This window comes from Ambystoma mexicanum, chromosome 8 (genome assembly GCF_040938575.1).
Source record: "Ambystoma mexicanum isolate Mex_15411 chromosome 8, UKY_AmexF1_1, whole genome shotgun sequence".
Lineage (NCBI taxonomy): Eukaryota > Metazoa > Chordata > Amphibia > Caudata > Ambystomatidae > Ambystoma > Ambystoma mexicanum.
The window spans coordinates 230866003-230882126 of record NC_090929.1 but is presented as its reverse complement, the minus strand read 5'-3'; the positions used below and the strand labels follow the sequence as shown (position 1 = coordinate 230882126).

The following is a 16124-nucleotide window of genomic DNA, read 5'->3' as shown; positions in this document are numbered from 1 at the left end:
GGCCTGCCCACTGATTGAAGTCCCCACCTAGGATGATGTGACCGGAGGCCTCTAACATTATTTTGGGGATCATTTTGGCAAGGAATCTATTCTGTCCTGTATTGGGGGAGTAGATTGTGGCAATCTTGACATTCACTTTTCCAATATTTCCTGTTACCAGTAGCGTGCGCCCTTCTACATCGGACCAGGTTCTATACTGTTTCTGATAAGGATTCCCACGCCTCCTTTCCAAAATGGTCCACATCCCCAGAACTCCATACCCACACGCTTCCCAAGGATTTGGCGCTCATCCCCCTTTGCGTATTTTGTCTCCTGTAGTAGGAGGACATCCATTTGGGCCCTACGGAATTCTCTAGCTACCAGTGATCGCTTACTTGGTGAGTTAAGTCCTTTTACATTGAGTGTTCAAACCCTCAGGGAATCCCTCCCCCTTACATCAGCAGTTGTTGCCATTGAATGTTCTTATGGGGAGATAGTTTGCTCTCCGTGACCAGTTGTTTGTTTGCCCATTGAATTTCACACTATATTGTGCATTTTGAACCAGTAAAGATCCTGCTTCGACCTTGTCCCTTTGTCTCCCCCCCCCCCTACACTTTCCCAGTTGATGGCGTTCGATCGAGCCCGGTTGATAGCACCTGTCTTGCATCAAACCACCTATTGGAGCCGTTACTTCACGCCCCTTGACCTGATGTGATATCTCAATTGAGCCCCTCTTGTTCCCCCCCCCAATGTTCCTGTCGTGACCATAATGCAATTCCTAGCGTAGGTGCTTAGTCAAGTCACATTCTATACAGTGGAATCGGTTCCATCTTACCAAGTTCAAGATTGTTCAGTTGTCCCCCTCTGGGGAGACTTTACCTCTCCGGTATCTTCTCGAGCCTTTCACCCACTTTCTCCTGGGGCCTTGAATGCGCCATCCTCAGTCTTCCCTTCTCTGCTCTTCTCGATTGCTTCCTCTTCCTGTGGCTCAATTAGCTCAGAGATGCATGCCTTGATTTCTTTTTCAGATCTCAGTCTTATCTTGGTTCCCTCATAGTCAAAGGAGAGGGAGAAGGGGTAGCCCCATCTGTACCTGACGTTATTTTCCTTCAGCCGTTTTGAGAGGCCCGCACATCCGCCTGAGGGCCAGTGTCAAAGGATAGATATTGGTATATTGTTATTTGAGCGCCTCCTAGCGTGCTTGACCGACTGCTTCTCGCTTTTTCGAGCACTCTGGCCTTGTCTTGAAAGCAATGAAATGGAGCCAGGACCGATCTTGGTCCACCCCGGGGGCCCCCGGCCCTGTGGATCCGTTCTGTTTTGGGTTTGTCTATTGCGTCATCCGCGACCAAGAGCTTTATGATGACATGAAGTGTTTTCCTGAGATTGTTTTCAGTTTCTCCTTCTCTTTCTGGAATCCCAAAAATGCGTAGATGATTCCGTCGTACGCGGTTTTCCAAGTCGTCCATCTTGAGCTTGAAGTACTCCCTTCATTGTTCCAATTCTGTTATCCTCTGATCGAGCTGTGCTTCAAGAGTGTCTATGGACGCTTGGTTGTCCTCCACTCCGTCAAGCCTCTCTTGCATATTATCTAGTCGTTGTGTGATTCTGTCTATTTTACCTCCTATGTTGGCCCCATGTTCTTGATTTCTCCCAACAGGGCTACAATGTCCCCTTTGGTGGCTGCCGATTCGTTTCCGGTATCTGTGGTTGTCATGTTGGGGCCGGCAGCCCGAGTAGATGTAGATGTGGAGGCGTAGGCAAATGGGGCTAATTTATGCCTCACGCTCATATAGCTTTGGGGGGTTGCGTTGGGGGTGCGTAGCAGTCTCAATGAAGGCAAGTGGGACTGTACTTTTGATGGGGGTTTTGGCTTGATAGCACCGCGTCCCCCTGAGCGCTAGAGGGTTGGGCACTTAGTTTCGTCTCCTTCCGAGACACTTTGGTGTTGCTTTGATGGATATTACGTTATGTATGCAGGTGATTAGCTACAGGGATGGTTCTGTAATGTCTCTGTAGCATGTGGGGTAGTGTCCAGCTGTCCCACACTGCCCTTTCCACTTTCCCCTTCGGCCTTTCGTGTGATGCGTTGGGTTAGCCTCTTTACCACTTATTCAAAGATGAGTCAACACACAGTCACGTTGCATCAAGCGTGTAGGAGGATGTCTTCAGAATAGTTCCAGGAGTAGATTGCTATGTTGGGGCTGTGCCGGGTCCATTCCTAATGTGTTTGTGTATAAGTTTGAGTGTCCTTAGTATGTTTATTTTGGGGGCTATAGGCGACAATGACACTTGTGGGTCCTTGAGGTGGGCTCTCACCCAGTTCTATCCGGGTGATCGGGCCAGATGAGGGTCATTGTGCGATGCTTTCAACGCACCCGTTGTGAGGGAATGTTCAGCGCACCAGTCTCTGGGTAGTGGGTTTAGCTGAAATCTGCAGGGGTTTCAAACTGTGGTGCTAACAGGGGCACTTAGGTTTCCCCCTCTGCATGCAATGGGGGTTCTGTGCCAGTGTCGTTGAGTTTAGTTTGGTTTACTCCAAGGACCAAATCCTCGTTGAGAACTTTGAGTTAGCTGTCTCTTTATTTGCCCCTCACCCTGCCCTTTGCCTGAATTGTCAGCGTTGCGAGGATGTGATGTTCTTGTGCAGCCTATGTGAGTTGGAGTTATAAACTGTGCATCAAGAGGTATTAAGGGTGCATTTAGGGTGGTTGCACATGAAGCTCAGTGGGGGTGTTAAGGTGTGGGAGTGGGGAAGTCCTTATTTGCTTGACTCACCGCCTGATTTTATTGTGGGCTCTTCGCCCGCTTGACTCGCGGCGTGTTCTGCAGAGGATATGCCATGTGATATTCAGACTGCGGCATGAGTAGAGGAGTCCGTGGGGGTGCCGGTGGCCTCACATGGACTGCTGCCTCCGAACTTCGGGCGGGGGGGCCTCCAGGCGCTCCCGCCGCACAGGTTCGCCTTGCATGCTGCACCACGTCCCCCAGCAAGGTAGTAGAATGCTGGGGCCGTCCTTGCGGCATACTTGCTAACCCTACAGATTTAGGCAGTAGGCTACTGCTTTTTAAGCAGTCCTACCGCCTACAGATTTCAGTGACAGATCCTACTGCTTTTTATAGTGGCAAGTAATTGATGTGACTATAAGGCAAGCTCCAGGACAAAGCATGCAATACATTAATTAGTCTGTCTGTACTGTGGACTGGTAGGTGATCACTTTGATTGGGCTCTGACCAATCCACTGACCTGACAGCTATGTGACTGTCCTGCACTCTGGCCGGGACAACCCTTAGATGAACCACCAGCGAAGGCAAGTGGCAGAGTGTAACACCTTCACACAACATCTGCCTATCAGACTAAGGGGGGTATCAGTCACCATGTCATTCAGTGTTCAACTTGCATTAAATATGTACTGCCTGGGCTGCTGCTACAGAGCAGTGGCAAATGTTGCCCACCAGCTCTGTGTAATTACCTTCTGTGAAGTTAGGTAATTGTATTTGGTGTTAAAATACCATTCAGAATTATACATTTTTAACATGTGAACATCTTTCCATATTGTGCTGTTTGATGGGTTGTGTATTTTAGAATATTTCAATGGTGCCAACAATGTATGCTATGTATTTTCTCGTGATGTCATTGTTATGGGAATTATTAATTTTTGAAACTTCAAAAATCCTACATCTTTTTGGTCACAGAATGTTGGCAAGTATGTTGCGGCGGTGCCTTAATGCGAGGGTTGGGTCGTGAGCAACGGAGGATCGGGTGCTTCGCAGCCAGGGGCACCCATCTCCACAGTTGACTTGTTCCTTAAAGGTTTCACCGGTTCCTCCACAACTCACCAGTACGCCGTTACTTGAGGAGCCCTTTGCCTCGGTCAACGCACGTGTGCCTGCTCAGTTTCGGTTTCGGATGTTTAAGTCCGGCAGGCTGCAACTTCCGAGGATGTTTTCATGGGGATTCCCGGTCCGACCGATTTCCTTTGGAATCTTTTACACGGGGTGTGGGGGGAATATTCTGACGACAGTCACTCGATTCTTATCCACGGGGGGGCACACGTGGGGGGCTCGTTCCACTTTATGGGGCCGTAGCAACGGAGCTCACACAGAGAGCATGGTTGCCTTTGCGCCGCCTGGTGGCCAGTGTTGACTTTTTTTTTCTTTTTTTTTTTTTATCCCGAGCTGGTAGCTTGCAACTTGAAATGTTTACCCCTGCATGAAGTATTTATCTGCTTTTGTTTCAAATGTAATTGGCGCTTAAAATGTGCATAACACTAAACACACTAATGGAGCTGGATAGCTAGTTTTAGGTGTCCATTGAGATACAAGGAGTTATGAAGGGGGATACAAAGAGTGGAATAAAGATAAATTGCTGTGATATTTAAATATGGAGATGAAACATGAACTGGACATAACTTGAAGTAAAATTATCATTTGTGCTTCAAAGCAAAAAATGGCCGAATGTAGAAGCTATTGGTGATTTATGCGGCAGAGGTAGCCTATCTACACTCCCCACAGTGGATCATGAAGGTGAGGTTTGACCACTTGAGAACCCGGAACCAGAATAACGACTAGGTGACTGCTTAGTCTGCGCTATTGGTACCATTGGATGCAATGAAAAGCTCTGACAGGAGGTGATCTCTATGCCGAATGGCATCACATTGCGCTTGGGTGGACCTGTAAAGCTACATCGTAGGACGTTACTGTTACCCACTGTTAGGACGTCCATTGCTAATGTAAACGGCTAAATGTATTGTTTTGACTTTTCAGACAGACTATATTCATCATATTGACTTTTCTGTATAAGGTTAATTGTGTAAAAGTGTCTACAACCATGACCTTTCTGTGCTCAGGGTCCACACTTTTGGACAGGGATATTTTGCAGAGTTCTCAACACTTCCGTGCACAGCTACATAGAATTAATCTTCTAACTTTGCTGCCTATTTACCTGTTGTGGTGTTCGATGCAGAATTGTGGGGTTTTATGATTCACGTGCAGAGGCACATGCTTGTCGGTTAGGCTATGAAGAGGAGTTGTTAATCCCAGAATACACCTGCAAAATAATGTAATAGCTGCAAACTCGGCACAGCTTTGCAAGCATCATATGTCACACGTTTCATAAAGTTACATGCATGGCATTCTATGGCATAACATGCCATGTTGAACTGACACCTTGCATTTGTGTTGAAATGCGGGTAATGTATGTGCATATGTTCATGCATATTTGAGGGAGTGCAGGCCAGAGGTGACAAATGTGGCCGAGCTACTGGTGGCTGCACATGAAAGGTTATGTAGGAGGTTTGACTCGCCATAAAATAATTGCTATGAAAGTAATGGTTGCATGCATTTTTTCTTGCAGGAGATGTTGAGAACAAATTCATGAATACAGCTTTGTTTGTGAGCCATGGATGACAAGGCCTCGGTTGGGAAAATAAGTATCTCGTCGGACTCGGTTTCAACTCTTAATAGTGAAGATTTTGTGTTAGTTTCCAGGCAAGGGGATGAGACGCCCTCTACAAATAATGGAAGCGATGATGAAAAAACAGGACTGAAGGTATGACTACAGCTAATTGATAGAAGTTTATGTTCATAGCTGCACTTTAGAATATGGATATTTAACTTTCAATTCAAATGTACTGTTGCTGCTTGATGTTTACTAGTAAGTAATAATCACTGTTATTTCACCATCAAATGCTGCTCACAAAATACTTTATTCTCAGAATGCTAAATCATTGTAATCCCCAAATGTTCCTGTTTCAATATCAATTGTATAATATTATACCTGAGATAATGGGTACTCAGTAATTTCTGGTCTGAAGTCCTCACATGTGTTGACCTCGCTACTGTTTTTCAGCTACCTTGCAATCGCCTCCTTAATTTTTTGGGGGTATTCCGGCAGAACTTGACTGACCAGTATAGCAAACTGGTGCTACCGAGCCCTTATTGTGGCAAAAAGGGAGATCCTGAAAAGTGGCTATGAGACCCTGTACAAACTAGATACATGATATGATCCTGTCAGCCCAGGAAATGGTCACGTATGGTAGTAAAAGGGTCACATACGCTAGGAAATGTCTTCTGGATAAATATGAAATGGTTTCAAATGTCTTTAATGAAATATATACATTAACACGTTCTGTGGTTCGGTCTCCCCCTTTTTTTGTCATCTTCCCTTACCTTGTATTCCCACGACTCACAAAATCTACTAGCCCACTCACATTGGTGTGGAGATTTTATGAAGGGTGAGCACCATTTGCATGGTACTCAACCTTATTGGCGAGTATGGGATGTGTGAAACCTATATTTGACATTTACTGTAAACAAACTGTTTGCAGAAAATAGCAAATAAGTTTCACTGTGCATGGCTGACCTTTGGGTGACGGACAGCATTGAACCAACTATGATATGATATGGTATTTGTAACGCGCCTATACACAGGTGTTTCAAGGCGCGACGAGGCAGGGAGGGGAGGAACAAGGGGAGACAAAACAAACGATCCTACTAGGCCAGGTGTCATTCAGATCGCGCGTGCAGGGGTGGGGGAGGGGGGAAAAGTGCAAGGGGAAGGGGAGGGGGGTGGGGAAGTCAGTAAAGGTAAGTGGCGTAAGTAATTAATAAATAAAAAAAGGGCCAGCTAGTGGCAAGTGCAAGGTAAGTGCAGAGCAAGTGCTGGGGAAGGGGGGGGCTGTAGGGATACAGAGACAGTCCCGTAGTGCAGAGGGGTTCCAGGGGATCAGTGACTGGGACCAGGACCGAAGGCAGTTTAGAGTGGTCCAGTTGCAGGATCAGTGCAGTTTAGTGAAGAATTAATTAGCTGTTCAGCAGGGGAGAGGGAGAGAGAAAGCAGAAGCAAAGAGGAAGGTTTTGAGGTGCTTCCGGAACCGGAGGTGGTTCTCCTCAAGTTTCAGGGAGGCAAGAAGGCTGTTCCAGAGGGAGGCCCCTGCCGCGGAGAGAGATCTACCCCCAGCTCGTTGCTTCGAGAAGCGGCTGACCATGAGGGAGTTGGAGGCGGATGAGCGAAGGGCTCGGGGAGGAAGATATTTGGGAAGAGAGAGTTGAAGGTATTTAGGACCCAGGCCCCAGAAGGCCTTGTGGACAATGCAGAGGGTTTTGAACTTTATCCTCGCAGCCACTGGGAGCCAGTGTAGAGATTTCAGTCCTGGAGAGATACGGTCCCTGGGCTTGAGGCCAAGGACAAGTCTCGCAGTTCTGTTCTGGATGAGTTGCAGAGGGCGGAGAGTGGAGGCAGGCAGATTAAGATAGAGGCTGTTACAGTAATCCAGCTTCGAGAGAACCAGGGCTCGGGAGACAGTGAGCTTCTGGGGGAAGGAGAGGAAGGGAAGAATACCTCTGAGGAGGTGCAGCTGGTAGTGTGACCTCTTGGCGACGTCAGAAATATGAGGAGAGAAGGAGAGTGTGGAGTCGAAGATGACCCCAAGGTTTTTTGCCTTGCAGGTAGGAGCAGGGAGGGGGCCAAGGGAGGCAGGCCAGAGAGCTGCAGGGAAGGAGAGAGTGGGAGTACGATGAGTAGAATCTCAGTCTTAATGGCATTAAGGCAGAGGTCATTGGCGGCACACCATTCTTGGATAGCAGACAGTCAGAGATGAGGGAAGGAGAGGGGGAGGCTGAGGGTAGCCTGAAAATGAGCTGGGTATCGTCCGCATAGCACTGGAAATTAGGGCAGAGAGCGGTGATGCGGTGGGCAAGGAGAGCCAGATACTGGTTGAAAAGCCAGGGAGAGAGATTAGATCCCTGGGGGACACCACAGGTGGAGAAAAAGATGGCAGAGAGGAAGGACCCCAGTTGGACCTGGGAGGGTCGATTTGAAAGGAAAGCCGTCAGCCACGCCAGAGCCTGACCAGTGATACCCAGGTTTTCCCGGAGACGGTTGAGCAGGATGGCATGGTTGACAGTGTCAAAGGCAGAGGCGAGATCGAGCAGAAAGAGAACACACAGAGTGTTGGAATCGAGGTTCAGGAGCAGGTCTTCACGGATGTTCAGAAGAGCAGTTTCCGTGCTTCTGGCAGCTCTGAAGCCAGATTGATGGTCATGAAGACTACCAACAGATTCAGCATGGAGGTTAAGCTGGGAGATGGCCAGTTTCTCCAGGAGCTTGCCCAGGAAGGGAGTGATGGAGATAGGGCGATAGTTAGCCGGGCAGGAGGGGTCGGAAGAGGGTTTCTTGAGAAGAGGGTGCACAAGGGAGTGCTTGAGGGGGGAAGGGAAGACTCCAGAGGCGAAGGAGTGGTTGCAAAAGTCAGCCAGGGCAGGAGCCAGGGAGTCGATGTGGTCCTTGATAGTTTTGGAGGAACAGGGGTGAACCTGTTTAGACGAGACTTTCATTGATCGGACTTGTCTGGAAACCTCGTCAGCAGAGAAGGGTGGACAGGCAGAGAAAGAGGGAGGAGGGTTGACCGCAGAAGGGCCAGAGGAAGAGCCGGGTATGGAGGGAGTGAGGTGAGAAGAGGAGAGCGAGGACAGGATGTCCTGAGTTTTAGAGATGAAGTGAGAGGCCAGTGCAGTGCAGAGGGCCTGGGAGGGGACAGGAGAGGTAGAGACTGCAACAGGGTTGGCCAGCTCCTTGCAGATTTTAAAGAGTTCGGCGGAGTTGTTTGATGCCGCAGAGATGCGGGCTTGGATAAGGGCTCTCTTCTTGGTGAGAACGGAGAGCCGGTACTGCCTTTGAAGCAGGCGGCAGGCCAGTTTGTCAGAGGATGAACATGAAGCACGCCATTTCCTCTCAGCAACCCTGCACTTGCGTTTTAGGGTGACGAGATCCGAGTCATACCAGGAGTTACATTTGGCTTTGGGCTTCAGGCGGATTCTCATGACGGGGGCAAGGATATCAAGAGTAGCAGATATAGCAGAGTGGAGCATGGAGAGGGCTGTGTCAGGGTGGGAGTCCGCCGAAGGGGCAGGGGGGGGGGAGAGAAGGTAGCAGCAAAAGCCTCAACTGACACACGCTTCATGGGTCGGATGACCGAGAAGGTGGGTGGCAGTGAAGAGGGTGGCTTTGCCTGAGGGGTAGGGAGGGTGAGGTGTGAGAATAGGAGAAAGTGATCGCTCCAGGAGAGAGGAGTGGAGAGAGGGACGGAGAGGGGAAGGTCAGAAGAGATCAGAGCATCAAGAGTGTGCCCAGCAGAGTGAGTAGGCCCAGACGGGAGAATAGAGAGTGAGAGAGAGTCGCAAAGGTCACGAAAGAGACAAGTGGGGGGACTGGAGGCATCAAGGTGGATGTTGAAGTCGCCAAGAAGGAGGAGTTGAGTGGTTGAGGACAGGAGTGAGGAGGAGAGGTCAGCCCACTCAGAGAGGAAGGAGGAAATTTGACCAGGTGGCCGATAGATAGTAGCCACGGTAAGGGAATGGCTAGGAGAGAGAGAGAGTCGGCAGACAAGACATTCAAAAGAGGAGTAGGTCTGAGTGGGAGTGACAGTGGCAGGAATCCACTCAGGGAAGATAAGGGCAACACCACCCCCTGCACGGTTAGGCCTGGGCATGGAGAGGATCTTGTAACCGTCAGGTAGGAGTGCGTCAAAGCTGGTGGCAGAGCAGGCTGTGAACCAAGTCTCAGTGAGACAGAGGACGTCGAGGTCCAGTTCCTCAAGAAGGTGACAGATATCGGAGGAGTGCTTGATGGCAGAGCGAGTGTTTAGAGTGGCAATGTGGAGAAGGCTGCCATCCTTGAAGAACTTCCGGGGAGGGGTACAGATCAGAGGTACGCCCTGCGGAGGTATTGAGGAAGGAGGTGAAGAAGGAGCACGAGAGGGGGCAGGGAGGGAGGGTAGAGGCAAGGTAGCCAAGGATACAGGAGGGGGGACAGCAGGAGAGGGGAGGAAGTTGATGAGGTGTGGGAAGCGTCTATCGAAGAGGTGAAGGTTGGCCTGGGGGCCTTGGACCAAGATGGTCCCATTAGCGTAGACATTAATGATGGCCTTAGAGGAGCGGAAGGGGGCCAATAGGACATCCCAACGGGTGCCACCATTAATGGGAGAGGAGGAGAAAGGAGAGAGCACAGAGACCATATGAAGGGTCCATAGGTTGGGCGAAGGCACGAAAAAGAGGATGTCAGTGAGAGTTTCCTTAGAGCAGGCATTAGTGTAGGTGTCAGCGATAGGGAGGCCTGGGTTGGAGACCAGGATGTCCTTTTTAAACTTTTTCCTACCAGATTTAGTGAGGAGAGCAGGATAGTCGATGGAGAAGCAGTTAGAGAAGATAGGTGAGACAGAGAGCACCATGGAGTAGGAGGGAGGGGGGGGAGACAGACTAAACGAGAGCACGCAGACAGGAAGTGAGCGGCAAGCACACGTTACCACAATTAGAGCAAACAAACAGTAAAGCGTATTAGGTACCGGGCCACCTAAATCTGAGAATCCTGCGAGGGGAGAAAAAGCACCCTAGTATGCCATAGTTCAGAGCAAACAGTAGAGCGTATTAGGTACCGGGCCACCTAAATTTGAGAATGCTGCGAGGGGAGAAATAGCACCATAGTTTACCTCAACTGTGTGTACGGTGAGGCAAGGCACCGTGTGCGGATGTAACCAGGAGTGGAGGGGTGGGCCGGGGAGCAGGAACAGGTGGAACTGGCGACTGGCGTCCCCTGCGGACACCTGCAGACACACAGGGAGCCGCACTATAGGAGTCGCCCTTGGCCTGGGGCCCTTAGCCGCGGGGGCTGCCCAGGAGGGGGGAGGTTATAGGCAGAGGGAGAGGAAGGGGGGGGGAGTGGGCGGGCAGGGAGGCGGGGAGGGAGAGGAAGAACCAGGAAGTGGGAGGGGGAGCAGGAGCAGGCCCAAACAACGCGCTAGGAGCGCGACTACAATTTAAACAAAAAATAAAATTTTACAACTCACGGAGGCCCAGGCAGGGCTTCCAAGGCCTGCAGTACCCCTCACGCCACCGGCGACCGCTCTCCGCGCCCACAACTATGAAGTGTGCTTATGATGTTGTGCACCATTTTTTACATTTTTTTGTTTAATGTTTTGTTTCCCATCTCTATGAAGTAAGTACACCACCCCCCAACCCCCCTAGTTTGAATATGTAAACTAAGGAACCTGCCCTGCAGGTCTATTGTGATTTATTTTTGGGAAGAATTTGCAAGGCCTGGTTCCACACCTATTTCATTGTCTCTAAAAAATGTGTACTGCTGTAAAGTTTCATAGTAGAGTTCGTGCCGTCGGTGTTTTAGTACACTGTTACATATAGATCCAAAGATTGTTTACATGTTCCTTTGCCCCAGAGGTGGTACATCAGTACTTGCTGTTTGCCATGTGACTCTACTGTATGTGTTTTTGGTTCCATAATTATATAAGATAATCCATTCCCCCATATAAAATCAGCTAGCCTGTGGATTTGATGTTTGTCACACAATCGTGCCCTAAAAAGACATAACTTACTATTAGATTATTTGATTCTGTATTTGATAATTATTTGACTCCATAAAGGAAAGTTCAATTTTTAATGGTAGTTGTTTCACAACCATCAGCAGTCTTTTAGGTGTCTTATATGGGATAACTCGAAAGCATATTTGTAATACATGTAACAGTGAGCAGAATGGAATGGACTATTTCACCTGTAATGGTGGTTAGACGCATTGTCTTAATTTCCATCTCAGGCTGCATGCACAGAAAAATCCTCTTGCGTATATATCTCTCCTTTCCATAGCTCCACTTTTCTGGAACGCTGGCATTGGGACCACAGAAGGCCAGCTGCTGCTTCTCACTGCAGTTATTGGGAGGCTTGGAAACTTTTTCCAGAATAAATGTTTGGGATAACCGAGTGGAGGTAGCTATATAGGTCACCTCGACACCCCTTTATAGGTAGACAAAAGAAAGATTGCTGGCTCTGCCAGGTTAGTAACCTGGTGCTGTGGCTATTACCCTAACCCGTGGTTAAATGCAAGTCCATGGCAGATAGCTTATTCTCCAGTTAACCTTCCTCATTTGCTTCTATGGTCTAATGCCATTTGAATTTCACAGAGTGGCAATTCCGGTCTATAAAGTGCATTTTGAACAAGTTTGACAAGCACGTTCTGGATTTGAACGCTGTGTTCATTTCCGTTTGTCTATGCTACATCAATGTTTTGCTTTTGCTTAGCCACGTGAGGGGAACACTTACGTTTCCCTGGCCCTCTGGCAAAACAAGTTATTGGACTCGCACAGGCAAAAAACACACAAAGACTAATCGTTATAATAAAACAAATGGCTTGTTGCAGGCCCTTTATTCACACAATATATGTATACATAAAATTGGCATACATAAACAAAAATGCACTCCGATATATAGAAATATAGATATAGGGGACATCACTGTTAGTAAGGAAGTAGACACCTTCATCTTGGCCACTACAACACTGCTTAGTTCCTCAGCAGGTAGGTGAAGAGATGACTCTTGCTAACGGGTCTGAGGCAGAGCGTCCTCCCTCTCAGCGGGACTGCATCACCCGGGGGTCCAAATTCAAACTAACTTTGCCACGCAATGCACTCTCCTTTATGGGGGCATTTCCCCGCCCTCCTCGGTTGTGTTCACCCTCGGCCGAAGAGCAGTTGAATGCACAGAGGGTGGAACAACCCAGTCAGAAGTGGAAAAACCCTGTGCCCCTCTCCTCGCATTCATTCCCAGAACCCCTTATCAAACACCTGCAGGACGTTCCGATTCCCTCCACGTATTCGTCCTTTAGTGGACAATACAATAACTATTCTCCACAGTAAGTCCACTAAGCAATAATATGTATGTAGCTATGTGACCTTGCTCTGCTTTCGCTACTGAAATACTCATTTATTCTGCGAGGCCCTCGGAGACACAGGCTTTGTTACAATGATGGGAGACGAGTGTCCAAAATGGCTGCGCACTGACGCCATGTCGTTCTAGCTCGCATTTCTCACAAGCATTACACTTGACTATTAATTTTTATGGTTGTTTACCTGCATGTGTTTGTACTTGCTTTTGTGTGTGTTGTGCAATTTTTGTATTGCTGTCACAGTACAAATATGCACATGCATTTTGGTGCTTCTTAACAAAGCTGACATTGATATTGCAAACTATAAAACATGTGCAGCGTTCATAAAGCATTCTCATTGGCTGTATGTAGCGGTATAGCCAGCAGATTGTTCTCCACGCAACATTCCAAGCCTATTAGCAGCCTGAAATATATCTATAGCCAGTTAACCTACAACAAATTTTTTACTATTGACTGGTCTGTGCTTAACCATATCATTGTAAGTACCAGAAATGGAGCGGGCGTTCCCCAGGAAGTAGAGAACGCTGTTTTATAGGCACATAAAGGAATGACTTGCATCCGGCATTTATGCCCTTTTGAAGCTTTTGGAGGAACCTTTAATAGTCCTATACTCCTTCGTCTTATTCCGGTTCCTTGATACTTTTGGAGTGTGGGGTCCCCTGCCTAAGGAGGGAACTGTTTTGTCCAGCATGGAAAAAGAAAAGCTTTTCAGCCGAATTTTCGTGTCCTGCAGTAGGAGCGTCCGCATTGACAAGGTTTGCCCCGCTGACCCCTTCCCTGGGCAACACTAGCAGCCCTGTTCTCAGCCTCGACAGGACTGGATGCTCGGCACAGCTGGCAGCAATTTTATTTTAAAAAACTTTTATTTAAAATGTTTATTTACACTTGGCAATTAGGGCATCCCAATTGGTTTCAGACAGGATTGATGGTTGCAGACAAACGATGACAAACCATGACATGTGGGTAGGTAGTCAGTGATATTACAACCAATATGCGTTATAGCACTGATATCCATATCAATTCTGAGCAACACAGTGTGGTGGTCATCAGGTAGGGGCTTGGTTTGCCTGATATGTACGTAATCCCGCCCATACATCTCTACAGTGTCTTGATATAGGCCTCTTCACAATTTTGAGCCCAGGTAAGTGCAACCAACCATGCCAGGGCAAGGACTCCCGTCCTTCCAATTTTGCAGTATGCACCTTCTAGCAATTTTTGCAGCCCATATTAACGAGTGACCGTAGACCTTTGTTCGGGAACTTATCCCACACTCCAAACAAAACCCATAGGGGAGAGCGTTTGACCGGGAACCCCACCACCCCTGATGGAGTATGAAGGACAGAGTCCCAAAAGGAATCTAGATGGGTGCAACTCCAGAACATGTACATGTGGTCTGCGTCATGTGAGCGGCATCTCTGGCAAAGGTGTCCTCCCCATGATACATTTTACCCAGTTTCCAGGGTGTATAGTACAATCTATTCAACAATTTGAATTGCATGAATTTGTATCTAAAATTTAAGGATGCATTCTTGGTGTGCATACACATTTGCTTCCACTGAACGTCTGATAGCTCAATACCCAGGTTTTCGGACCGATGGAGCCTCGCTAATGAAGAGGGCTTCAACTTATTCAGAACCAATTTGTAAATTGTGGAAAGGAGCCGTCTGCTCAGACTGGAATTGACTATATATACCATTTCTGCACACTCTTGGGGCTTTAACGGGGTTGTCCGGCCACAGTGCCGCAATCGCAGCGCGGATACAATGATATTGTATTAGCTCCACAGCTGTGTTTGCATGCTCCTGACACCATGTCTTTGAAGTGATAAATCTCCCCTCTGGGAACAAATCTGCCAATACACTGTAGCCCAGGCGTTCCCAGTGCAGAACTACGGATCTGTTCCATGTGGGGCCCAACCCAGAGAATATCCAGAGGGGAATCCACTTGTAGTACGGCCACGTCTCTTCGATCTTGGAGAAAATGGAGCGCCAGGTGAATACTGTGGCGGACACCGGGTCGAACAGGCAGTCATCCTTATAACTCTGATCCACGATCAGCGTTCTAAGGTCTGACTTGCCCGCCGGCAGTCTCTCTTCCTTCATATGGGGTGGGGCCATTCCACTACAGTAGCAGTGGCGAATTGTGCTTGCGCCGCTAACCAATACTGGTCAATGTGGGGGGTGTTAAGGCCCCCTTTTTCATAAGGGAGATTCATATCAGCCCATTTTTTCCATACGGCACCTGCGTGTCACAAGTATTCTGCAAGCGACCCATGAATCCTGTAGAAGAATTTACCAGGCCAAACAGGGATGTTCGCAAATGCATATAGGAGCTTGGGTAGGAGGGTCATTTTTGTCAGGGACAGTTTCCTGTGCTTCCACCTGCTTAGCCTTCCTTCCATATGCCTCTCCAGAGAGAGAGATCGTTACCCAGATGAAGGGTTGGCCCATCCCTAGATAACACCACCCCCAGCTATTTAATATTGTTTGGGGCCCATCTGAGGGTATACTCTTCTTGCGGTTGTTTAGGACTGGGTATCAAGGCAAAAAATCTCAGTTTGGAGTAATTCATTGTGAATCAAGAGGCTGCGCCAACTTGCATGATATCACAGAGAATTGGATCTAGGTTTGTCTGTGGATCTCCAAGGTAAAGAAGTACATTGTCCGCGTATAATAAAATAATCTCGGGGGGGGGGGGGGGTGTTGAGGCGGATGCCCTAGTGTTTGGGATGATCACGTATCAGGTCTGCCATTGGTTCGATGGCCAAAGCAAACAAAATGGGGGACAGGGGACAACCCTGCCGAGTAGCCCTCCTGAGGGCAAACTGCTCAGACACACATGAGTTAAGAAGCACTCTAGCCAACGGGCCGGTATACAATAATCTGATGTAACAGATCATTTCAGAGCCTAAACCCATTTTTTCCAGAACTACAAATAGATATTCCCATGAGACTATATCAAATGCCTTTTCGAGGGATCCAACCTGGCCATGACGTTAAGCAAACGTCGGATATTGAGAGATGTGGACCTGCCCGGAACAAAACCAGCCTGGTCGGTCGCCATGAATTATATGGGGCATTAGTGGAAGGAGGCGGTTCGCCAAGGCTTTGCAGTATATTTTGGCATCCACATTCATGAGAGAGTGAGGACGATAAGAACCACACTCATTGCCAGGTTTATCACGTATTAGCAGAAGTTATGGTGGCTTTCCATAGTGCTTCAGGTAGAAGGGAGGTGCGCATTGACTCCTCCCAGACTTCAAGAAGATGGGGGGCCAATAGAGCCCCATACTAGAGTATGAGTGCTAATTTAAAAGATTGCATTACCAGAAATAATGTCAGTATGGCCCCGATTTAAACAGATTACGCTCCCAGAACAGTGGGGCATGCCAAAATTGACAAGCCATTTCCCGTGC

General features: G+C 48.3%; 1 protein-coding gene across 5 annotated transcripts in view; it reads left to right on the top strand.

Annotated features, from left to right (window-relative positions):
* RABGAP1 (RAB GTPase activating protein 1) overlaps window positions 1–16124 on the top strand; it is a 3038993-nt gene that overhangs the window by 210212 nt on the left and 2812657 nt on the right. For all 5 annotated transcript variants that reach the window (XM_069609645.1, XM_069609642.1, XM_069609641.1 and 2 more), the window contains one exon: window positions 5336–5530. In XM_069609645.1, coding sequence (XP_069465746.1) covers window positions 5381–5530 — 150 coding nt within the window. In that variant the 5' untranslated portion in view covers window positions 5336–5380. The remainder of the gene's footprint in view (window positions 1–5335; window positions 5531–16124) is intronic.